This window comes from Panicum virgatum, chromosome 3K (genome assembly GCF_016808335.1).
Source record: "Panicum virgatum strain AP13 chromosome 3K, P.virgatum_v5, whole genome shotgun sequence".
NCBI classification, from domain to species: Eukaryota; Viridiplantae; Streptophyta; class Magnoliopsida; order Poales; family Poaceae; genus Panicum; species Panicum virgatum.
In genome coordinates, this window is record NC_053138.1 from 5,977,284 (window position 1) to 6,002,373 (window position 25,090).

Sequence of the window (25,090 nt, forward strand, 5' to 3'; positions counted from 1 at the left end):
TTGGAATTAATCGGCTTGAAAAGAGAATTCTTAACCTGCGTCACACGGCTGGAACAATACCTTTCTCTGAAAGTGGGCCCTCGCGCTCATAAATCCTCTTCTCCCTTCCCCCCAAACCCGGCACAGCAAGGAAAGGCGAGGGAGGGGGAGAGAAAAAAAGGAACGCAGCTTCAGCCATGGCGCAGCAGCTGCTGCTGCTCCTGCCCGCGCCATCCAGAGCCTTCTCGAAGCCCCTCCCCTCCCAATCCCCCACGCTCGCCTCCCTCTCCCTTCGCCACCACGTCTCCGTCTCCGCCGCCGCCCGGCGCGGCCTGCTCCGATGCGGGATGAAGCGTTCAGGTGAGCCGCCGGCGCTGCTCCGCTTCTCTCCCGTCGGTTTCAAGCGAGGCATTTCGACGAGCCGAGCAATTGGTCGGCTGACACGGCCTCCACCCATGATTTTCATGTTCCAAACTAAAATTTTAGGCAAAGATAAAAATATGAATAAATCTTGTCCAAAACTTGAATTATTTATGATTGATTGATTGATTTCTTTCTAAGACAATATCAGGAGCATAAAAATATATGTTTTTATACGATGAATAAATGCAGAAAAATAATGTCGTCCGTCGAATTCAATTTTGATGGCTCAAGCAGGTAGGGAAAGTTCTCTCTTGGGCCTTTTTTGTGCCAGGTTTTCTTTTCATCACCCAACAAAAGATAGTTCTTCCCATTTCCCAATTCCCAATGCCAGGCCCAGGTTGCTTCAAAAGGTACATGTAGCTTTGCAGAGTTATACCATTATTACCATGTAGAAAATCACATACTAAATTTTGGAATTAATCGGCTTGAAAAGAGAATTCTTAACCTGCGTCACACGGCTGGAACAATACCTTTCTCTGAAAGTGGGCCCTCGCGCTCATAAATCCTCTTCTCCCTTCCCCCCAAACCCGGCACAGCAAGGAAAGGCGAGGGAGGGGGAGAGAAAAAAAGGAACGCAGCTTCAGCCATGGCGCAGCAGCTGCTGCTGCTCCTGCCCGCGCCATCCAGAGCCTTCTCGAAGCCCCTCCCCTCCCAATCCCCCACGCTCGCCTCCCTCTCCCTTCGCCACCACGTCTCCGTCTCCGCCGCCGCCCGGCGCGGCCTGCTCCGATGCGGGATGAAGCGTTCAGGTGAGCCGCCGGCGCTGCTCCGCTTCTCTCCCGTCGGTTTCAAGCGAGGCATTTCGACGAGCCGAGCAATTGGTCGGCTGACACGGCCTCCGTTTGTGTGATCAGGCTTGGTGGCGGAGCTGGAGATTGCTAAGGATAAGCAGCCGCAGAGCAGGCGCGCCAATGGCATCTTCTGGATCTTGCTGCTCAATTTCGGCATCTACGTGGCCGACCATTTGTTCCAGGTACCCCGGAAACACCTCGCCGAAGCTCAATTTGAAGTTTATGTGTCCGTGTGTGTCTCGCATAAAGATGCGCATACCGCACGAGTTTTTTTAGGTCCATTCAGGGGGGTGGTAGAGATTTGGGTTCCAAACACGGCATACATAAGAGCAATAGAGAGTATATATGCATATGACTTGCTACTTAACTTTTGAAACTATTCACAACTAAACTGATAGGTGCCGATATTTTGGGTGTGTTTGTTTGTCTTTTAGATGTGGATGGGGAGAGGTTGTTGTTGTAATGGGCAGGACATTTCAGAACCACTCTGTAGTTAACTTTTATAGCATTCAAGCTAACACACTGATCATAATCATGCCCTACTGACTCAGGAAAATAAATACGGAGTATCTTGTATCTTTTGTCTCACCATGATCGGCAACAACTGACTCAACTATTTTTGACCCTGAATCAACATTAAGCACATATTCAAGCATTGAGCTCAAGACATATACCGATTTTAATCTGTTTGACGTCAGTATATTTTTTTGTTTTTCTTTTGAAGAATTTGAGGCACGCTTGTATTTCTCTATATTATAAATGTTGATTCAAATTGTTCTGGATTCTAAATGTTGATTCAAATTGTTCTGGAAATCTTGGCTAAAAGAAACATATTATGGAAATCTAGCAACATTGGATGATTGGATCTTCACCTCTAGATATTGACAACAAATAAGTCATAATCAGCATCTTTGCTCCATCCTTACTTAATTATGACTTATTTGTTGTTCAGAACTTTTATGGACCTTATGCTTATACCATATAACAGTAGCCTTAGAATTGTAGGATTCCACAGGGATTAATTAGAGCTGATATGATCACACTGTTTCACTGTAATGAGAGATTTCTTGAAATTTCTCACTTAAATCTTAAGCACATGGCATATATACATTTTTTCTTCCTGTGCTGAACTATATATTTACTTGTCAATTGCTGTTCCCTTGCATTTCAGATTCGGGAAATAAAATCACTGTACCTGTATCATGCACTCCCTACATGGTATCAGTTTGTGACATCAACATTTTGCCATGCCAACTGGTTAGTTTGTCTTGCTATTCTAGGTTCATTTAATTTCCATTCACTGCTTGGTAGACTTTTTTTTCCTTGAACATCCAGGAGAGCTGCATATCTTTATATTAATAGAGAGGAACTGCTTGGTAGACTGGTAGTTCTTTGTTCTGTTTTATGAATCTATGAAGTTTAGCACGATTGGCTGATATATTATAATGCTGTTCTTTTACTTCTTTTTTGAGGGTATCTCATTAAGTCATTCTTGATTATCTACAGGAATCATCTTTCAAGCAATCTCTTCTTTGTGTATATCTTTGGTGAGAGTTGATTCAAAAAATGAATGCACTGCTTGCTACTTCTAGTTCATCTAAGGACGCCTGGTGCTGACCTAAATATACAGGAAAGCTTGTGGAGGAGGAGGAAGGTAACTTTGCTTTGTGGATGTCTTACATTTTGACTGGTGCCGGGGCAAACTTGATTTCGTGGTTGGTTCTCCCGACATCCTCTGTGTCACTTGGAGCATCTGGTGCTGTTTTTGGCCTTTTCACCATTAGTGTTCTAGTTAAGGTGATTAACTCAATCTTTTTTATTTCAAAATTTCTTACTTAACAAGACAGAACCAGCCAGCCACTGTATTTCTTTTGAAACGTTTCCTCAATATCATGGCAGATGTCATGGGACTGGAGAAAGATCCTTGAGGTGCTTATCCTGGGGCAATTTGTTGTTGACAAGGTACCTCCATGACACTGTTTTACTGCTTTCCTTAAACATTTTTTGAAGTAGAAGAATGGATATTTATTGCAGAATTGTATCAGAATGTATGATTTTATTTTGTCACCACCTTATTTTACATGGAAAATGAACACTAACAGTATGAAAAGGTTTCCATGGAGGGCAATGGCTGGAACAACTGTGCTAGAGAGAACAGTTATCTATTACAGTTTCAACTTTCAAAACCAGGTTCAAGATAATTGAACATGCGCTGAACCAGGCAAATTTGCACCCTGCCACCCTCCCCAGGGGAAGTAGTTAAACATTTGACCATATTTTGTTGTGTTTGAATTGAAAACCTCTCACAATGTGCAACTCCACTGGTTAGTTACACATCCTCACAATATTCTGAAGGACCAGGATAGTAATCATAGACTTCTAGTGATGATTTGAAGCACACCTTCTGTTAGTAATTAAAGTTACACTAAAGTATGTACTCGCTGTTATGAAATGCTTAGTGGATTGTTGTCTCTTAAGGCATGACAATAACTGGACCGCTAACATGTACATTACAGTCTAGTTGATAATTGCTATGTTTCCAATTGTCTATTTTATGTTTGAAGTTCAGTTCTGTCAGTGCCAAACAAGAACTTCCCTTCGAACGTCTGAAGTTCCTCTGGTCTGATCAACTTTCCTTTACCTAATAGGTCATGGAAGCAGCACGAGCAACAACAATCATGGGTCAATCATTTCAAGTAAACAACATTGCTCATGTGTCAGGTGCTTTCGTAGGTGCAGCATTGGTGTTCCTGGTCAGCAGAATCCACTTTTCATCCAACGATGATAGCCCCAAGACAACAAAAGAGAGTAAATAGGGAAAAAAGTTTATCAACTAACATCATATTATCATTCATTACATTTCTTTATATGATAACTTGACATTGTTCTAAAAATTCAGTTATGACATTTCTGATTTAAATGAAAGATCATCTAAAAATTCAGTAATGGCGGCGCATCACGTCCTGGTACCCTCCGGCCTCCACCATGGGATGGCCATTCCGGCTGCCGCCGGCAGCTCCCAGCCTCGCCACGGCAGCCGGCTCGACCTCCGGCCGGTGAACGGGCCCGACGGCGTCGACCGCCTTCTCGTTCATGCACGTCATCAGCAGGCTGCTGCCAGTGGCGGTGATCCCGCTTCTCCTCCTCCGGCGGTCGTTCTTCACCGCGGCGTGCCGCAATGTGCTGTCCTCACCGTAGTTGAAGTAGTGGTAGTAGCAGCCCGAAGCCGCGCTGGAGAAGTTGCCGGACGCCGCGCCGTCCGCGGTGACCATGCTCCAGACGACGCTCGCCTCGCTCGGTGGGTACGCGCACCCGAGCTCGCTCGGAGCCGCGTCGTCGTCCTCGGCGCCGGGGCTTCCTCCACCGCCAGCGGCCGCGCGCCGAGCATTTCCGGCGACGATTGTAAAAGCAGAGCTCTGCGTCGCTGGGCCGAGCGCGCTCCCTTGGTCTCCCAACGGCGGCCTGAACTTTTCAAAAGATTTCACGCGCCGCGGCTCCTCGCCGGAGGATGCCGTCGCTGCGGGATGCAAGACCGCCGGCATGGGCAATTCGACCGAGTTGGCAGCCCGGCGGCGGCCGTGCCCTGCGGTGTCAATGGGGGAAAACGCCTCCATTCCGGCAAGGCCTTCGTCGCCTTCGAGGAGCCATCTGCCGCTGCCAGCCCTGACCGTCACTGGCGTGGCCTCCTCGAACAGGGGCTCCGGTGGGATCATCTCTGTTTCTGGAGACAGCTCGCTCTCAGCGTTACATTTCTTGCCACCGGCACCGGGGACGTCGCCAGCGGCTTCCGTTTCGTCGGCGCTCACCGACTCCTCGCCCTCGCCGTCGCCGTCGCCGCGGGCGCAAGCGCAGCCCGCCACGGCGAGCAGCCACCGCCGCAGGTTAGAGTTAGACGACGACGATGCGCGCCTGCGCTCGTCGCGCCCGCTCTCCGCCCCAGAACAAGGCTCCGCTTCGGCGACCGGAGTGGCGGCGCCGGCGCCGGCGCCGGCGCGCAACTTGTCATCCGAGGGCTGGATAAGCAAGGGAAGCAGCGCGGAACGGCTGTTCCAGCTCGCCTCCGACGAGCTGGTGCCCGCCGTGGCGACGGACCGGGCGTGCTCGAGCGTCCCCGTCCTGAACGCGGACGACGACAGCGACAGCGACGACGACGAGCGCCCGCACCACAGCGCGTCGTCCCCGTAGAAGTAGCGCTCGGCGGCGAAGACCCCGATCTCGTCGGGGTCGTCGGCGGCGTCCCAGCGATCCGGCTTCACCGCCGCCGGTGCTCTACGTCTGTCCATGCCCGGCGGCTCAAGGCTAGGCCCGAGCCCGACCCTGCCTGCTGCTGTTGGCACACGGCATGGCATCTGCACAGAGCACGGGCGCTACCTATATCTCGCGCCCAGAGCGTGCGGCCAGCGGCTGCGGGAGATGGTCTGGTCTCTGGTGGAGGGAGCTCTCGCGGACGCGGACGCCATTGTCAGGGCTTGATTGCTATGGGCCCGACGCGAGAAATTCCTCGGGCGTCCCCTTGTCTGTTGGTCGCCGGTAGCTCTCGGGAGGATTTCCTTCATCTTTGTGGCTGTTCTGCTCCGACGCCTCGCAGTCGCGGCGTCCATACTTGGCCAAGCAAGTTCGGCCAAGCAATCAACTGGCACCCAGATGTCTCAACATAATCATCATAATGAACAAAGACACATTTAGGACATATTTGGAGGAAGGGAAGTATGACTCTAAAAATTGTAGGAATTTGTTTTTAAGTTTGCAGTAAATTCTAAATCACCTTTTCAATTCAAACTTATTATGAGCAAGTGATTCGTTTTGAAGCCTCCATGTTAATCCAGATTCTTTTAAAAGTTAACCAAAAAATTGGCAGTAGGACATCTTTCAAAGTTGGCTAAATTTCCCCTGTAATCACTAAAAAACACCTCTTTAATTTACCAGAAAATACTCTTCAACCATCCTAATTTGCTGCAGGATACCGGAGTCTACTTTTTATTCAGATTAATTGAAAAGTAATAAGAAATGGACAAATTACCTTAAGCTATGCATGCGTGGTCAAAATTTATGCAATTCTTACACTCCCTACATACGTGGTCAAATGCTCCAGCAACGGCCAAGTTTAGGCCATCCCGGTGCCTAGAAACGAGCTCCGCCTCTCACGTGCAGCTGCGCATGGCCTATTTCATCCACTTGACCCTCTATTTTTGAGTTGCTCGCTCGAGGCTTGACATCATCTCGATCAGGTTGCTAGATCCCATCGCATCGTCCAAGAAACAGAAGAGGACGGGCCACCATGCCGCAGTTGCGTAGCCTCGTCGCGCTGCTCCTGGCTGCCACGGCCGTGGCTGCCGTGGCCGTCGCCGGCGCAGGCAAGCCGGGGTTCGTCGTCACCGGGCGCGTGTACTGCGACAACTGCCGCGCCGGGTTCGAGACCAACGTCTCCCACAACATCCAAGGTGAGAGCCCTGATTTATTTGATTTGTTGGCCGTTGCCGTTGCCATTGCCACTGCAGGCGTGATGCCTGCAATGCACTGCAGGCGCGACGGTGTCGATGGAGTGCCGGCACTTCGAGACGCAGAAGCTGCACGACAAGGCGGAGGCGACGACGGACGCGGGCGGGTGGTACCGGATGGACATCGGCTTGGTCTTCCACACCGACCCGACCACGCATTGTTCCTCAAGATCAATTCATGGGTGGACATATATTAGCAAACAGATTTAATTCCTTGTTAGAAATAAAAACTAGTAGTAATCTGCATCTTGTTGATGTTGATTTCCCTTGCATTAATTATATTGGTGTGTAGACTCTTGTACTAATAATAACCTTGCACAAACAGAAAAAGGAACAAGTATATATATTGCAGAGCGCTTGATCTTGATAATCTTTGATACTCTATATCGAGGTCCGAAATTTAGATTGATCCAATAGTAAGTAGCTGTACTATTCTGTTATGTGAATGATCGATATTTTCAGAGTTTGGGCTGCAGCCCAAATTAATGTACAGTCCAAAACAAAAGGGAGCGGCGATCTGCCCCCCCCCCCCCCCTCCCCCAACTGGGCCGTGCCTGCCTCGTGTGCGTTGTGATTTCTATAACCGGAGCGGCGACCATCCTTACTCCAACTGCATGCATGTCTGCATCGCTGCCGGTTCACACCGTGCGCAGCTCACGCGCCGGCGCCGCAACCTATAAAAGGGCAAGGCAAACCCACCTGCCCGCCCAGAGAAGGCGGCGCTCCAAGTCTCGAGACCGAGCGCGGCACGATGGACATGGACAATAACACACCGATGCCGGCGCCGGACGAGGCGCCCGAGCGGCTGGCCACGAAGAAGTCGTCGTGGAGCAAGGGCGGGGACGCCGTGCTGCGGGAGCCGGGAGCATGTGCGGCTGCACGGCGAGCAGAACCGGGAGGGCGTCAGCGCCGCGCTGCCCGGCCGCAGCGCCCGGTCGTGCCGCCTCCGCTGGTGCCAGCACCTGGCCCCCGGCGTCGCCGCCGGCCGGCCCTTCTCCGCCGAGGAGGACGCGCTCATCGTCGCGTGCCACCGCGCCCACCCCAACAAGTGGGCCACCATCGCGCCCACGGCCATGGCGGCGTTGAGGGCGATGGTGCAGGCTGTTCGGGCGCCGTAGATTTTGTGCTCGTTTAATTTTTGCTGTGATTCTGATTTCTGACGAATTTCTGAAGAATAGTTTCTACCTTGCAACACTGCTGCATGAGAATTCCACTGAAAATTCGTTATACTAGAAAACCGCGCGGCTTTGCCGCTTATGGCCATCGTTAGCTCTTCTTTTTTCTTTTTTCTTTTTTTTCTCCTTTGTAGTTTGGTACATCAGTATGAATAATGGTAGCTGAATTGTTCTTTGTGCAATATATTAGTGTTTTTTTCGTGTTATTTGGAAATTATCATTTACCGATGATTGTATATGTTAACCGCAGATTTACCATTTTGCTATCTATATATTTCGAAGGTTGAACTGTCTCTTTTTTTTATTGTTTGAGTAATTTTTTTGAACTTTGAGATATACTCCTTCCGTTCCAAATTATAAGTCGCTTTAACTTTTTTTGGTTTATCCATTTAGTTATGTATCTAGATACAATAATATGTCTAGATACATAACTAAATGGATGAACCAAAAAAGTCAAAGCGACTTATAATTTGGAACGGAGGGAATATGTATTTTGTTCTTTTGGCTATGTTTGTTGTGGGTAAAGAATGGGAGGCAAAAATATACAGTGAAATCTTTGTACTAAAACATGCTTCATTTTAGTTCGACTGCATAGATCTGTTCGTGAGGATTCCAAAACGATTTGATTTTCTATTTTACGATTTTCTTGTGATTTACTATGCAATTTCTAAGTTTTAGCATATTTTTTCGTAGAAGGAAAAGGTAAATAGATGCTCAAGTAAATAAAGGAAACCAGCTTCAGTCTGGATTCGGCCCACTAAGGCCCATTGAACTGTTGGCAGGCAAGCCCATGTGAAGGCGTGGACGGCGGGTACTATTTGTGCAAAGTTCGAGGGTTTTTTTATAAAAAACCTGAGAGAGGAGGACGGACTGCGGGTTCTATTTTGCCAGGGTTCAAGGGCTTTTTTGTAAAATGCCGGGACTTGCTTGATTTGGGCCGTCCGTCCGGCCAATCGAACGGCCGAGGACAGCCAGCGACGTGGCCACGCTGGTTGCCCTCCTTTTAGTGTGTGAATCGTTTATAGAGATTTCTGTAACAGCCCGCTCTCACGTACTGTCCGCGAGTTATGGGCGGACGGTCCGTCCCTGCTCGTTCAACTCATTCTTAACTCGAACAGAGTCTCCTTTCTTCTCTCTCCTTATCCATTTCTTCCCCAACCCAACCCCTCTCCTCTGCTAGGCGCCATGGAGGAGCCCCCATAGCTCCTTCCCCATTTGAAGCCTCCACCCTCGCCGGAGCTTCGCCGAAGGTCGTCGTCGCCGAGCTCCACCGCCTAGCCATCATCTTCTTCCCCGGGATCGAAGTTTCTCCCAAATTTTCCCAAGTTCTTCTTCCTCTACTTCAAGGACAAGATCAAGCCCGAGCTCAAGTTTCCCCAAGGCCGCTCTACACCAACTTGTGGCACCTCATCGGAGTTCTAGCCATCGCCGGTGAGCTCTCTTCCTCCCCGAATCATCCTCTCTTCTCTAGGATTTGAGTTCTAGGGTTTTATTTTGGATTTCTTCACCATTGTTGGTCTAGATCTTTCAAATATTGGTTCCCATCAAATCCATCTCTTAGAATGAGTCCTAGACACTCATAGAAGTCTTTAGGAACAAACCCCGACCAAAGCCGTGGCCGGACTTGTCGCCGGCGGCCTCGTCGGTGCGTCTCTGAGTTTTTGCGTACGGTCCGCTCGAACCCGGCGGACGGTCCGTCACTTGCACATCGAAACCACCAGAAACCTCACAGAAAGTTGTTTTCCAGTCCGTTGTACGGCGGACGGTCCGGCATTCACTCCCGAACGGTCCGCAGTATACTTCTCGACACACAAACAGAATCGGGTCATTTCTAGATTTCGTTTTGCTTTTGAACTGTGGACGGTCCGCCCTTCACCCGCGGACGATCCGCGGTTCATTTCCAAATCCCACACAGAAATGGTGCGTTTCTGGAGCCCAATCTGCTTTTGTATGGCAGACAGTCCGCGATACAGTACCGGACGGTCCGCAGTACATTTCTGAACAAATACACAGAACCAAACCTTTTCAGGAACCCGTCTCGAATTTCACCGGCGGACCGTCCGGGCCTCAAGGGAGGACTGTCCGTGGTTACTGTAGCACTGTACAGTACCAGCCCAATCAACTTTTTGTTTGGATGCATTTGCATGTCTTATCTTGTGTAATTCATATAAAATTGCATATAACTCAGAATAAAGTGAAATAAATTTTGTTAGCTTCATTATGATGTCAAGAATCAATTAAAATTATGTTTTACCCCAAGATAATTAAATTAATTATTTGAACAATTAATGTGTCATCTCATGTCTTTTGCAACTCATTCATGGCATATTTATTTATCATGCACCATTGCACTCGTGTAGAGACCGAAGCGCCAGCTCAAGTGGAAGTTGAGACCGAGTCGGAGTCTGTCGTAGACGACACTTCTTTGGTGAATCAAGGCAGGCACCTAAGCATCTTTTTACCCTATTTTGGATCAATTAAAATATTTGAGTCTTATTTGTGCATAAGTCTATGGTATAAATGTTTGCTTAGCTCCTATCTTATGCATTACCTTCCTTGATTTAGAATAAATCCTTTTAGGTGAGTATGCTTGTGTAGGCGTCCCGATTTAATTGCTTATTCATGCTTAGTTTCGGTAGAAGTCAGGAGGTGGCAAGGTCACCACCACCCGCGAGCAATAGGTTGCTTGCTTAATTCTTAAAAGTTGAACCACTTGTAATATGATACAGACTTGAGCATGAATGGTAGGGTCAAGTGAGATGGAGCTCACTTGGCTTAGTGATTGCTTGGATTGATTAAGGCCTGTGACTCCTTGCTTTGATACTTGAGCACTTATGCGTACAGACCACATGCCAAATTATGGGAATGGCAAGCCAAGTACCATAAATCACACTTTGCTTTGACCGGATTCGGTGCGGGGTTGGTTGAGGTGTGATTGGCCGTCGTGCGGTGCATCTAACCATTCCGACCGTTCGTTCATAGTCGAGTGTGGGTATGCGAAAGGTTGAGGGCATGATTCAACCCTTATCCTAGGTTAAGGATATGTGCGTTGGGCTTGCGCCTCGTGCGGGTAAAGTTGTACACCCCTGCAGCGTTTTTCATCTATTGCAATAGTCGGGCTCCATGGTTAAGAAGCAAGCTCTTGAACTTTGACTTTGGGTGTAGAGTTACCGATTGAAATTCATGGAAGATTGGACTGGCTCACATGATGATCATCTTTACTTTATGCAATTTGATTGGTGTATTGCTAATAGGATAAAAGTCTTTTGCTTATTATAACTTTATCATATCAAATACTTTTATGCAAAATTAACTACCTTGCCAATTTTCTTGCTACTAGCCAAATGCATCCTCTTTGAAAGTCGGGTTTTATACCCTTGTTGGATAAGCCCTGCGGAGTACTTTTTGTACTCACGGTGCTGCCGTTAAGTTGATGCAGGTGAGCCTCAGCAGGAGCCCGTCTTTGGGTACTTCTACCCTGTGGACGGTGGAGCGGATGAGAGTTGAGGGCCGGTGGTTGAAGTAGAGCACTATCTCTATATGGTGTTCTCTTCTGGGTTGTGTCCGCAGAGACATATTTAAATAATTTCACTGCAAACTCTGAACTTGTAATGTAATTACTTAAATCTATTTATATAAGAGACTTCTATGTATGGATATGCTTATATGTGATGGTATTTTCAAGTTGTGCTTAGTGAGGTGTGTCATCCTAAGCGTGTTCAGGACGCATCTCAAGGACTACCAGGGCTATTCTCTTTTAATTGGGTGGATCAATGAATGATGACCTGATTAAATGGGTTTAATTTAGGCGGTTCCTCACAATTTGTTTCCAAATCACCTGATTCCGGGGGGGGGGGGGGGGCAGCCAACTGTTTTTTGAAAAAAAATTGGTTTCAATCGGACGAACTTGAGCCGTCTGATTGTCTTTTTTATTCCTCTGGTGACATCTCTAGTTTCAGACGTTGGTTCACAAAATCTAGTTTGGGCCTACTCTGCCTAAGCCCAACAGACGCGGCCCATCTAAGCCATTTTGGTTAGTGCCTAAACAAAATGGGTACAAATTAGCTTTATGCGCATTGAATTTTCACCATTTTCACCCGTGAACGGAAAAAATTGATTTCGGACAAAACTTTTCAGAAACTCTGAATTACGAATCAATTTGCACCCTAAACCCTAATTATTGGAGAACGACTAGCAACTTCTACGTACCCCCAGCAGAGCAGGTTGAGGGGCTGATTTGATTCCTAGCGTCTGCACTCTTTTGGCACAAATTGCCTCACTGTCGAATGGGCCCAGCAATTCGCGGTGATAAAAAAAACTAAAAATGGTGTGCTTAGAATTATTGTGGAAACTTCCATTTGAAAGGAGTAATGAGGAGACCATTAAACTATAACCTAACATATGAATACCATTTCGAAAGAACTATAAATAAGATTCAAAGTATTCAATTTTTTCAGATTTTAGGATCAATCTGACAGAACAATTACCTAATTTTAGTGATTTAGATGGAGACAAATGAAAGAAAGAGCAAGGTAAACAAATTTTTCGCTAGGTTCATAAATCTTTTTCATAAATATCTAATACTTGGCTATGTCCCTTAATATTACTAGCAGGCGTATTTCATTCATCACAAAGAGCGTCGGTGGCAGCAGGTTTGTTGGCTTTTGAACCTCAGGTTTGTTTATCTGAGCCGTCTGAGCCTGCCTCTGCATACTTGGCCATAGACTCTGCAGACCAGAGCACCATGCCACCAACACTACTTATCAAAAAAAAAAAGAAGAAGAAGAAGAAGAAGAAGCCACCAACACTACCTGATCAGTCAGTTTAGTTACCCTGAAAACTGATCTCCATGGCCTCTCCTTTTAAAGCACGGTGCTGTTTGATGCTTCCAACAGCGAATGGCCATCTTCTGCCAGCGCCCAGCATAAACTGTTCAACAAGGTTTCATCCCTGGCATTTCTTCCTCATCCCCTTGCATATATGCAGCCTTTTCTTCTTTTGAGGGGTCTATATGCAGCCTTTTTCTTTCACGGAAAAGTGATTCCATGTAGTAACTCTGTGAAGGCTTCATTTTGCTTGCTGCGATATCATGGCCGACAGGCACCTAGCTACTCCCTCCGTTCCAAAATGTAGGTTGTTTTGGTTTTTCTAGATTTATAGTGTTTGTCATGCACTTAGATATAACATATGTCTAGATATATAATAAAATATATAAATCTAGAAAAGTCAAAACGACCTATATTTTGGAACGGAGGGAGTACATCGAAAATCTTGAGAATAAAGTGAAATTATTTCACTGCAGCAAAATTCCTTTTTTTTCCTCCAAAAGATCAAGAGAAAGAAAGGAGGAGAGCTCACCACCAGGCACCAGCACCTCTCCCTGTCGTCTATCCATATTCCTGCTTCCAAAGCAGGTGGTGGTCCCTGGCTCGCTCGCGTCCATTCTTTCCGGGCATCGCCGTGCACCTCGCCGCTACGCCGCCGGGCCTATTTTATACCCCTCCCCGGCCTCGCCATTCCTCATCACAAGCGAAGCAGAGCACAAGCAACAAGAAGCACCACACCTTCTTCAGCGCCAGTTCCTGCTCGTGATCAACACAAGGATCAGCATGGCTTGCTGCAGCGGCAACTGCGGGTGCGGCGCCGGCTGCAAGTGCGGCACCGGATGCGGCGGGTACGAATCTAATAGAACCTCACAGCACAGCACATGATGCTATCGCTGCAGATTTCTCCATGAAAAAAAGTTCTGCGCTATAACTGATCATATATCTGACGACGGATGTGTATGATCCGCGTATACGCAGCTGCAAGATGTCCCCTGACGTGGAGGCCACCTCCACCACCACCACCATGGTCATCGCCGCCGCCACCAGCAAGGCGTAAGTCGTCGGCCGGGATCGTTTGTTTGATTCGTCTTCGATTCATCGCCGCCCATGTTGTCCTTCAGTGCGCTCGACTCAACCTTACCTGCGCGTCCGTTGCAGGAGCTCCGGCGGGTTCGAGGCGGCGACGGAGAGCGGCGGCTGCGACTGCAGCACCTGCAAGTGCGGCACCAGCTGCGGCTGCAACTGAGGCAGCGCCGCGATGGAGCGTACTATATAGTAGCAGGCCAGCGTTTAAATAAGATCTTGATTGGCAACTGAAAATTGTGGTCAACTGAACACTACTGTATCAAGGAAATTGATGCGCCTGCCTGTTGGGGAAGAAGTTACATGCCCCCTTGAAATGAAGACATTACTACAGTTTGGCTAAGATCTTTCTGTTATTTTTTGTTTTTTGATGAAAGGCTAAGATCTTTATGAACGGTACGGGTGAAAATTGTGGCTCTATATTGACGCTGCCATCTCACGCGTTAAGGTTCTTGCAACATCGTCCATTCACACGCCTGCTACCACTTTGTCCAAAGATCAGATAACCGTCATGTTCACTTAGTTTGTCCAAAGTAGCTACTGATGTGAATCTAGAACAAGACTAGAAAGGGAGGTCACAATTGATCAATCCAGGAGGCCATGGCGGCTACTGAGCTTGGTTTAGCACGGTGTAGGAGCAACTGAAACTCAGCTTTGAGTTTCCTTTTGCAGTTGTTCACTAAGGGACAATCCAGCTTATCAGAATAATTATATCTCTATAAAGAAAGGAACCCCCAGTTGCTGTCTGATTCTTGTGAAGAAATGAAAAGGAGATCTAGGTTTACCCCTATTGAAGCCTAGCAAGCTTTAGCAAAGTTTTTTTTTTGAAATTAAAGTCAGGAGCACTGCCACATTATATCAGAAGAAGGTGCCTCATATTAAGGGAAACGAGGCCAAACCATACAATGCTCAGTTAATTATGGAAAACCGAGCTAAAATCCAACACGACGTCACACCACTACACCCTGGGAGAGGAACCACCAAGACACCACCAAAACAAGCGCCGTCGAAATGATGTTCCACACCATCACTGATGTAGCCTGCTGCTAGCCATAGCAGTGCCCCACAACTCCTCCACCATAGCTCTGCCAACCTCAAGCCACACATCCATAGTCGTCGATCTCCAAGCCACCATCGTGCAGCAAAAGCGAAGTCTTGACCCTCAGAAACCTCACACTTGTGGGGCCTCGCCGCACCCGCCTCCTCACAACACAGAAGCAAACCACCTTGAAGCCACACTCCGCTGCTGGACACTGCTTCGCCAAGACTTGTTCTGCCGCCGTGGCTCCAAGAAAAGCTATGCCACCACCAGGATCACCACCGCACCACAAACGTCGACTCAAAGCCAACATCAACTATGAGCCCTTAGCACCTCCCAGCACAACCACGGACGAACCACCACCACCCAACGGGCCACACTCACCCAAAGCCATCTCCCCCTACCATTGGCGACACAACGACCACTGCAAGCCAAGCTCGGTCTCAAGAGACATCGCCTCCAAGGAGGACGCGACGCCAAAGGCGCCGCCGGCGCTCGTCCAAAGATGGACAGGGTTTTCACCCAGAGACCTCTCATGCAACAGGTAGAGTGGCTCCTAGTGGTGCCCCCAATGGGGAGAACGACGCCGGAGGGCGCCGTCACCAAGGCATTTCGCCCGGAGCAGCCCCATCCTGCTGCGTGAAGAGAGCGACCTGCCTCGCGGTAGCCAGCCGACGGACGAGACGACCGAGGTGCATCGCAGGAGGGGTGGCCCGGCAAGGTGCAGTAGCACCACCACGGTGCCACAGAACGCAGCACAGGACATCCTGGCCCAGCCACCATGGTGGAGCCGAAACCAGCAAGCACCCGCCGCCGCGCCACCGCCACCAGCAACCAGCCGTGCCGCCGCCACCAGCAGCCGGCCCCCCAGCAAACCCTAGCCCCGTCGCGCCACCAGGGGCCGCCGGAGACGAGAAGAGGAGGGAGAGGAGCACCACAGGGACGGCACATCAGCCTCCCACCGCCACCTCCATCCCCACCGCCGACGAGCCGCAGTAGAGTCGCTAACCGCCGTCCGCCGCGCCCCCACCGCGCGCTCAGCCACAGCACGGCCGGAGCACGGCCGGAGCTTTAGCAAAGTTACATCTCAAGAAGAGATGTGTCGAGGTCTCAGGTAGTTGTAGGAAACAGGTTTTTGATAATGTGACATTTACCAATTGGTTGGATCACCATTTTTCTATGACTTCTCGTGCTACCTCCATAATAATGCGTCATATTTTAATATAACCACTACTTCCTTGAAAAAATAACACGTCTATTAATTGCAACATGATTGCAAATACATTAAGTTTCCAACTAATTGTACTCTGTCCTCCCTAATAAATTATTATACCCCTACTTTCACCTCAATAAAATACAACAATAAATGTGGTAGCTCCATTTTGATACCCGGAATAATATACTACTTAAACAATAGCGTGGCGATAATGAAATGCCGAAAATATATACCATGACACCTATGCGAACTTGGACCTGAATAAGGGGTAGCAGAAGATTTTCTAGTGATAGAAGCTGTTGAAAAGCTTGCTCAGAAAGAGGAATGACCATATGGCCCGGCATGAGGCGTGGTGACGCGCTGGCTCGGTGCGGCTGACCGGCGTACAGCTCGACAGTGCAGCTTCTTCTGCGCGGTGGTCTGTGAGTAGCTTGGCGCACCGCGCTGGCGTGGGCGGCCCGCCGTAGCGTCGCCGCTCGCACAGAGGAGGGAGGTGCATGAGATCTACTGTAGATACCGACGGATCGCAGGTTTGATTCAAGTGAAGTTCGAGGGCTTTATGGAAACATTATGTGCTTCCTTAGCCTGGAGGTTGATTTCTACTAAATAGAAGAACCTTTTTGAAAAAAAATCCGAGTAGATGTCCGTCCGGCCGACCCGACGGCCGGTAGCTGGCCGTGACGTGGCCATGCTCCAGCGCACCTTTTGGTGCAAGAATCGTATTAAGCTGCCTCCTAGTGCCAATTTGCAACGCAGGAGGCAGGGCCGATGGATCAAATCGGGCAGCGCTAACTGCAGAATTTTTCACATGTTCAGACTTCAGATTGTCTTATGCATTGGTGCATTGCAGTTGCAGCATCACGCATTCCTTTTCTGAATACCAGACAATACATCGTTTTGCAATTTGCAAGTGCAGACTTTAGATTGGCTGCTTAACGAGATTGTTAGCAGCAACCCTGATCTAGGAGACCTGCCTGCATGGATTGAGCACAGAAATCTCAGCAAGTGGGACATTGTTTGAGCGCAGAAATCTCAGCAAGGGAACTCCCAACGCTGCGGTTAAGATCTGAATGTTGGGGCTGTAGTATCCACTCTGTGTTTGCGATCTGAACTGTGTGGGTATCGTACTCATTTCGTTGAAAGTCGTGACACTACTGCCAACAAAATGTACACATCCACTGTGGTGCGCTGCTCCTGCAGCAAGGACTACAGCGCCTGAACACCGAGCACGCCCATCATCACTTCACCACAGCAGGCAACAGAGCTGCAGAACTACCAGCACCAGAGCCTAAACAAGGCCACACAATGGCCAAAGCAAAACATGATGGAACAGCCATTATTAGCCCTACGGAGACACTCTTGTCAGCATACCACGAACAAGAAACCTGACAGTGACCCACTAATCAGATGAGATGCAGCACCAGAGGAAGATGGTGGCCGTCGACCACGTCCCGGCCCGGAGCAACGCGGCGGCGGAGCGCGACGGACAGTAGCAAGTCGCCGATCACCCCCTGCACGCCAGCCCGCGTAGCGCGTTTCCCCCCTGCTCTCGCGGACAATTATTGCGCCGCCGCGCGCGGCCGTCCACGGTGCCGAGCGGCTGGCCGCGCCCGCCGCCTCCGTCCTGGGCCGCTCGATCCGTCTGGCGCCGCTGCTGCACGCCGGCATGAACACCGTTCGTTGCTCCTTGCCTGCTCCCCGTGGCCATGGAAGAAGGTGCGATCCGAGCCGGCGTCGCGACGTGGTCGCGGGAGGAGGGGACCTGGACGGAAGGGGCGCCGCGGAGCTCCGGTGTGACCATGAGGGACGGACGGCGAGCAGAACAAGGACCAGGGGGTGGACGGTATTTGAAACACCGTCCACCCCTGGGGGCTCTGCTGCCCGTCTGATCAAGAACGAGCGGCCCAGATGGGGCGTTGACTTTGGTCAGCGACTGGTTTGTCCTCGTCCCTCGTCAGGCAGCGCCGCAGGGAGTCGATTTCCGCGGGGAGCTCGTCGGCGAGTGCGCGCCGGCCGTCGAGTACCCCGGGAACCTTGCCGGAGCTCTCGCGCTCCGTTCCGGGAGAAATCGTATGCTGGCCTGGGGAGACTCTCCGGCGGCCGGGCAAGCTTCGACTTGGAGAGGTGCGTGCCGCCTGCCGTGTCGTCGTCGTCGTCGCCGCCGCTGCCCCCCGTGGTGGCCGCCGTAGAAAGTCGCGCCGCTCGTCTCTACCTGCACGCGCGGCCGGGACGTGCGTGCTGCCGAGCGCCTGCCGCGGCCGCCTCGCCTCTCGGGGTTCCGTCCGGCGGGGCGAGTCGGCGCCGCTGCTGAACGACAGCGTGGGCCCTGCTTCTTGCTAGCTGATGCGAGCTGTGGCGTCGCGGGCTGTGGGTGGATGGAACCTGGACGAAGGGGAGGGCAGAAATCGACTCCCCGCGGCGCGCGGGCGGAGCTCCGGCGTGCGGGGGTGGACGGGGCGCGAGGGTCAGGTGGACGGGGGTGGACGGTATTTCAGATACCGTCCACCCCTGGGGTTGCGGGAGCCATCGGATCAAACTCCTGCGGCTCAGATCGAGCGTGGGCTGCGGTCAGCGACGCGCTCGTCCAGGTCAGGCTGGCGCGGGAGCGCGGCGCGACGCAGCGCTGCGGCGTAGCTGGTGCCGGAGCTCGTCGCCGGTCGAGGACGAGTCGCGGGAAGGAGACGGCCAGGCGGCCGGTTTCGGGGGATGCACGCGTGCGCGTCCGCACTCTCCACGTCGGCGTCTCCGCCCCCGCCCGCCGCCCGCAGCACTCCAGCGAACACTGCTCGCCGTCCGGTGACTTGTTCTTCTGATGACCCTTTTCACCGGCTACTAGCTTTCCGATACCGCCACTGCATCGGGGCTTCATGGACGGTGACCTCTGCTTGCCGGAACGTGCAGTAGCAGAGAAGACACATCCGTTAAGAACGGGGGCAACGCAACCTGTCCGATCGTCTGCTCGCAAAGTCGCAACAGGAAGAACCTGCCTGACACTTGTGCTGCCGGGCAAAACAGAGAGGCGGTTATCTGCTGCGGTACCATCCCCTGAAACCCTGAATCTGAGCGGGGAAGGTTACCGAGTGGAAAGAGGTTCAGCTGGAGATCAATAACAGGGCCACATGTCTGAAACTCTGAATGCAGCAGTAATGTGGTTAAAAGTTAAAACATGGAGAAGCCAAAGCTCAGAAGATTATCGACCAAGAACTCGTGCCAGCCAACCCGGTACAGATAGAAAAATAACCGATCTTGGGGTCAGAATAAAAAGATTCGAAATAAACAAGGTTTTGATCGTTTTGCTAGTGTGCTGGAAGATTGAATTGAACAAGGCAGCAGCTTTACCAAATTTCCAGTCTTTGCTAGCGCCTTTGATCTGTTACTCCAAAGAAACAATGCTAGCTTGGAAATTTTGAATCTTCTGTTTTTTTTATTTCTTACTAAGCATCGGAATGGTGCGTGTTCTTTTCAGAGTAACGTGCCAAAGGGCCTCTAGCTGAATTGGTTAGGGTAACCCAGCGGCACTCCTCAGGTCCTGGGTTCGACTCCCCGTGGGAGCGAATTTCAGGTTGAGGTTAAAAAAATCCCCTCGCTGTGTCTCCCTTCGAGGATGTCCCGGCCTGTGGTAACGGTGCGGCCCAGCCTGAGGGCTGTGGCAGTGGTCGCCGGCCCAGGTTACGGTGCAGGTCTTGGGTGAGGCCGGGGTTCGGGGGTTTTCTCGGCCTGGCGTCGAGAGTTCTTCTCTGTATGACAATACCGTTGGGGCGGTCTTTCCCCAGCCGGCCGAGTTTTTTTTCCAGAGTAACGTCTTCAGCCTTGTGGAACTGCAGAATGCTACACTCTGGTCAGACAAGGCCTGGCCATGTACTACGTATGTATGTGACTACGCAAGCTATGAATTTGTGATGCTGTACATTATCTTTATGAAACATTTTTTTAAAATAAATATCCCTAAGATAGAGCTTGGCGAGTTGCATCAAATACATTGTTATTCATACATACAGTCATTGTAGGGTATGTTAAGGTTCAGACAAGGACATCTAAATGAGGCCCTGATGATTACAAAAGGCACCTGACCAAGTAGGTTAATGGGCAAGCTAATTGAATAGTGCGACGATGTTTAGCACAGAATGCAGTACACCTCTGATCAAATGCAGAATAGGAATTGTGACAAATGTGTTTATTTTCCCTACAGTCATTGTACAGTATGTTGATGTGTAGGAAACTACAGCGAAATCAATTGTTCCATTCAGATAATTGATTTCAGAAAACCAAGGACATCCAGAATAATAGGCAATCACCAACCAAGCACTTTGAATAGTGGAAAGGTAAGGTTAAGCCTCAGTAACTGTGTCAGTAATCTCCTGCAGTAAAGTGATAAAATGCAAAGATGCAGGTCTCAGAGTTCCAGATGCTCCTTCACTGTACTAGATAGTGTTTTCGCACCCCCAGATATACGCACACTACTACCGCACATAGTCGTAAACACGTGGGATACTGCAGTGGCCAGCGACATAGTTTTCGCCCCTCAGATGCAACATCCTCTCAATGCAGGCGAGGCAGTAAGTAAAATCCGCATGTTGCTCACCACCGAGCTACCATAAGGCTGGAGAAATTTTTGTCCCGCTGCAGCAAACAAACAGAAGAAGCTTCAGAAAAATGACTCAGGTAGCACATGATGCATTAGTATCAACTAGTCTATCAACTCGTGCTCCTGCACGAGCTAGTTAGAGATATCTAATAATTATCTATCTCACATTCTATTTAACCAATTAAATATTCTAATACAGTACTGCGAAGATGCATATTTATCATTATATAATTTTAATAAATGTGATAGGTTTAATTACTAACAATTTTTTCTCACTTCACATCACACCTCCATATATATTCGATATGTGTTTAATTGAACACTTTGTTTGAGCTATATGAACAACATGAAAATTGGTATGCTTAGCTCTTCTCTTATACATGAATATATGGTGACAAACACATTATGGTTAGTATGTTTATATAAATAATAACATAAATAATATATTAATAATAATAGAAATAATAATTTAGAATTTTATATTGATGCGCTTTAAGATTTTATTTAATAATATAATTTTGATTCATATTTGGGCTTTGGGGTTCATTTTAACTTTTTATTATGTTATCATTGGATAATATATATAAAAATTTCGGAGTTATTTGATATTATTTTATAATGGCATAAGTGCGTAATTTACATGAAGATTAGGGGGTTACTTTAAATTAGTTCTTTATAATGGCAAAGGTGGGTAATTTAGATGCATGTTTAGGGGATTAATTTAGTCTATTTTCGTAATGGCAAAGGTGGGTAATTTGTTAAAAAAGATAACAGATCTAATGGCTATTATGATTAGAGTTGCCAAATTGATGGCCGGATGTTTCTGTTTTTTGTGAGAATTTGTAGAATTTCTCTTTTTTTTTAGACCGTCCACCTAGGATTCTAGGTAGCTTCACATGGAGGCTTCAAAAGGAGCCTCCAATTAGTAATAGCAAGATGATTACTCAAATAGAAAAGGAGGCATTACTGTATTCATCACGGATCAAGCCGGTGACGGACCAGCTTATTTCATTCTTCTAACCAAAGGGGAAAAAGTATGACGAATAAGTTTCATTCCTCAAAAACAACACATGCAACTGTAGGTAGGAATGCATCTATGTCACTATCAGCCCCCCAACCATAAAAAAGATATGAAGGCCTCATAATAGCAGTCAAAGATGAGATCCAATAATTTAGCAAAACAACATTGTCAATTAAATATCATGTTTTCTCAAGATCACCTAAAATAAGACCCCAGAGTAGCCATCCTGCAAAACCTATTACTGCAAGCATAAGCAAATCCATCTAAAAGATGCTAACACACTAACCGCTGAAACCCATCACAATTTTTCTCGCAAAATAAAGATTCAGAGTTGCATCCATGTTCATTTTGAATTTAGTAGTCCTTCTATATGTGTACATTCTTTTACAGACAAACTGCTAATATATTCATATAATAAGAGAACCGATCACCTGCAGAATCAAAGCCCAGTGGCTCACAGCAAATGACGATGAAGCCACTTGGATCCCGCCTTTAGCCACAATTCTGTAGAAGCAAGGATCAGTATGAGGTTGTGCCAGTGGTGCCTTCACCGGATTCATGCAAAGAGGGGCTTTTGAAGCCAAAATCAATTACGGGTTGTCCAGCAATTTTCCAAATCCTATAGTGATTGTGGGTCAACTGTTATAAGGTTCCGAAAATGGACACTGAAATTACGCCCTTGCTACAAAAAAGTACCAGATCAAGTTGGTGAATGTGCAAGCTTAAGGGAATGGTGCGACGATCTTTAGCTCACAGTATCCCTCTGATCAAATGCAGATTTGGAATTTTGTGCTAAAAGTGTTCTGTTTTCTAGCGTCACTGTGCACTGTATTGATATTGAGATCACCACCAATGTACCAGAGGAGGACGCCGTCATGGAGCGCGGTTCGGGACGCGCCAGGTCGGCCAGAGCCGCCAGCACGGGCACCGGCGTGTGCTGGTGGAGCTACTCGTCCAGATGGATGCATTCAACGGCTCAGGCGACGAACTCTCTGGACGCGCTGTCGGTGAAGTAGGCGCACCCGCCCGTGACCTCCGCTTTCCAGGCAAAGTCCCGAGCATCCACGGCGAAGCTGTCCTCCCGACCAAGGAACAAGCAGACATGGCCGCCGATGCCGGCCGCGCTCTACCCACCGCCGTTGCCCACTTCCAGCGCGTGGACGGACACCGAAGCCGCCGGCACGGTTCTATGTCTTGGACATCGACCGATCGATGCACAGCAGCTCGGAAATGGGCCTCGAGGACGTGCCTATCTCCCGTTCTCAAGAGTTGCCGCGGCAGCTTCGCATGTTCAGGGCAAGGGTGCAAGGCCCAGACCCTAGAGGCAGCAGGGGCAAAGAGGTGGCGACGTCGAGGGAGAGGACGCGGCCGCTGTTGGGGTCCGTGAATCCTATCCACCTTCGGAAGATGGATAGCGTAGGTAACTTCCGGTCTATTTTCTCAAAAAAAATATAACTTCCGATTTGAGATTCGTACACGTGTAAACAACAAGTAGACCGCCGAACGAGCAAGACAGCCCAGCATTGAAGCGCTTCATGGGCCAAAAGCAGCAGCAGAAGGAAGGATAACACGTGGTTGCACCAGACTTGCTGGCGGTTGATTTCGTATGACCGGACATTCAAATGCACTTTACTCTCAAACCATGTGCCCATTTCAAATTATCGTTTGGACCTAAATGTTGTTCATAATTAATTCAACAAAACAAGATCCATTTTCATATATTTTTCGTTATTTATTTTTTTTAGAAAAAAAGTCAACAAACTATATGTACCATTTCAACATTTTAAATATATTGTTTCAACATTTCTAACATGTTATTTAAATAATTCGCACATAATGTTGATCTTTCCCCAAAATCGTTGAATTAGTTTTTTTATATCAACATTTTTATGGTATGAGTTCAACACTATAGATATACTAGCTCAACATTTTAGTTATATTATTTCAACATTGCCATGTAAAATGTTGAACTACCTTATCTAGTATGATTAAACTAGAAATGAAAAAGTTTGAATCTATTATTTTAGAATGTTGAATATGCTAATCCAATATTTTCTCATATTCTTTTTATTGAAAAATGAAAAGTTTCCATGCCTTTCGGTTCTGTGTTGCTGCTGCCTTTCAGTAAGCATATTAAAGTCGGCTTTGGGCTGCGGATATGTAGGGCCCCTCTGCGTCACACGTCTAACAAACTGGGCGGAACACTGAGTGCGGGGGATTCGCTTCGTTGATGGGCTTCATCAGCTGTTAATGGGCTTTATAGTTATAGATGTTAAACATCTTTCGGAAAGCATATAGGGACGCCCGTTGGGGTCGGAGGCGTGTCGTAGCCTCGCGCCGCGGAGGGCCCGGAGTTGGCGCCGGCAGCAGACGTCCTTCAATTCCTGGTGAACGGCGAGCGGAAGCTAATAAGCGTGTGCCAGCTGGTGGAGGAGGAGGACGCCGTCACCGCAGCGCAGTTCTAGGCGCGCCAAGTCGGCCAGCGCCGCCAGCACGGGCACCGAAGCCGCCGGCACGGTTCTATGTCCTGGACATCCACCGATCGATGCACAGCAGCTCGGAAATGGGCCTCGAGGATGTGCCTGTCTCCCGTTCTCAGTTCTCACGAGTCACGAGTTGCCGCGGCAGCTTCGCATGTTCAGGGCAAGGCCCAGACCATAGAGGCAGCAGGGGCAAGGAGGTGGCGGCGTCGATGGAGAGGACGCGGCCGCTGTTGGGTCGGAAGCGTGTCGTCGTAGCCTCGCGCCGGGAGGGCCCGGAGTTGGCGCCGGCAGCAGACGTCCTTCGATCAGTTCCTGGCGAACGGGGAGCGGAAGCTAAGCGTGTGCCTGCTGGTGGAGCACGGCGGCCGGCGAGGATACTCATGCGGCCATGGTGCGGCGTCTGAGCACTCTAAAGGAAGCCCTGATGGACGGGCGCGGCACCGGCAAGACAACGATCTCCAGCCGATCTCCATGTCAAGCTTTATTTTGTCACACGCCAGCGTCCACGCCTCGGCCGCCGCCAGCCGGCACGGGGTAGAAAACGCTTCCTATCCCTGCCATACATGGGTGGTGATTCTTGCCGGCGCCGCTGCCGCCGCGACGCACGAGAGCTCGGCCCGTCGTGGAGGGGAACCGCAGGAGAAGAAGCGTCGAGCGGCGCGGGGGACGGGGGACGGGGAAGGCGGGGTGGGCCTCGGTGCCTTTCAGCTATTCGCGACGATCTCGTCCGTAGAAGCCCGATCCAACGTCCAATATAGGCCCTGTGGGTGGTCGGCATTTCGTCTACCGTCCAGATTGGACGGTAGACGAAATGCCGACCACCCCTAGAGCCCCGACTGGACGGCACCGTTGGCGGCGTGGCCGCCGCCGAGGCCTCCACCGCCGGCTCTCCCACGAACGAGATGGTCCGCGACGTGTTCCGGGCTTCCAGATTTCCAGGGAGAAGTTCTCGGCCATCGACTGGCTGATGG

The 25,090-nt window shown here is 49.3% G+C and overlaps 4 protein-coding genes and 1 long non-coding RNA gene across 6 annotated transcripts; 4 read left to right on the forward strand and 1 right to left on the reverse strand.

The window, feature by feature from the left end:
• Positions 1-94: 94 nt before the first annotated feature.
• On the forward strand, positions 95-4,135 carry LOC120697080 (rhomboid-like protein 11, chloroplastic). Of its 2 annotated transcripts, none has more exons than XM_039980213.1 (7): positions 95-339; positions 1,257-1,375; positions 2,365-2,450; positions 2,700-2,740; positions 2,824-2,990; positions 3,093-3,155; positions 3,842-4,135. In XM_039980213.1, the coding sequence occupies exons 1-7, from the start codon at positions 177-179 to the stop codon at positions 4,007-4,009; spliced, it is 807 nt and encodes a 268-aa protein (XP_039836147.1). In that variant the 5' UTR covers positions 95-176; the 3' UTR covers positions 4,010-4,135. The 2 variants fall into 2 exon arrangements, with proteins under 2 accessions (XP_039836147.1, XP_039836148.1); XM_039980214.1 differs by lacking the exon at positions 95-339 and adding an exon at positions 907-1,151.
• Positions 4,019-5,705, reverse strand: LOC120697079 (protein PHYTOCHROME KINASE SUBSTRATE 1-like). Its single transcript, XM_039980212.1, has one exon. The coding sequence runs from the start codon at positions 5,540-5,542 to the stop codon at positions 4,133-4,135; it is 1,410 nt and encodes a 469-aa protein (XP_039836146.1). The 5' UTR covers positions 5,543-5,705; the 3' UTR covers positions 4,019-4,132.
• Positions 5,706-5,808: 103 nt separating this feature from the next.
• LOC120700524 (pollen-specific protein C13-like) lies at positions 5,809-7,809 on the forward strand. Its single transcript, XM_039984783.1, has 3 exons — positions 5,809-6,634; positions 6,717-6,823; positions 7,582-7,809. Exons 1-3 carry the CDS (start codon positions 6,472-6,474, stop codon positions 7,807-7,809), a joined length of 498 nt encoding a protein of 165 aa, XP_039840717.1. The 5' UTR covers positions 5,809-6,471.
• A 1,217-nt stretch (positions 7,810-9,026) lies between these two features.
• On the forward strand, positions 9,027-10,450 carry LOC120701017. The gene is made up of 2 exons (XR_005685971.1): positions 9,027-9,297; positions 10,227-10,450. It is a non-coding gene; the product is annotated as an uncharacterized LOC120701017 (long non-coding RNA).
• Positions 10,451-13,282: 2,832 nt separating this feature from the next.
• Positions 13,283-14,118, forward strand: LOC120697084 (metallothionein-like protein 2C). Its single transcript, XM_039980217.1, has 3 exons — positions 13,283-13,540; positions 13,671-13,745; positions 13,851-14,118. The coding sequence occupies exons 1-3, from the start codon at positions 13,476-13,478 to the stop codon at positions 13,936-13,938; spliced, it is 228 nt and encodes a 75-aa protein (XP_039836151.1). The 5' UTR covers positions 13,283-13,475; the 3' UTR covers positions 13,939-14,118.
• Positions 14,119-25,090: the final 10,972 nt, after the last annotated feature.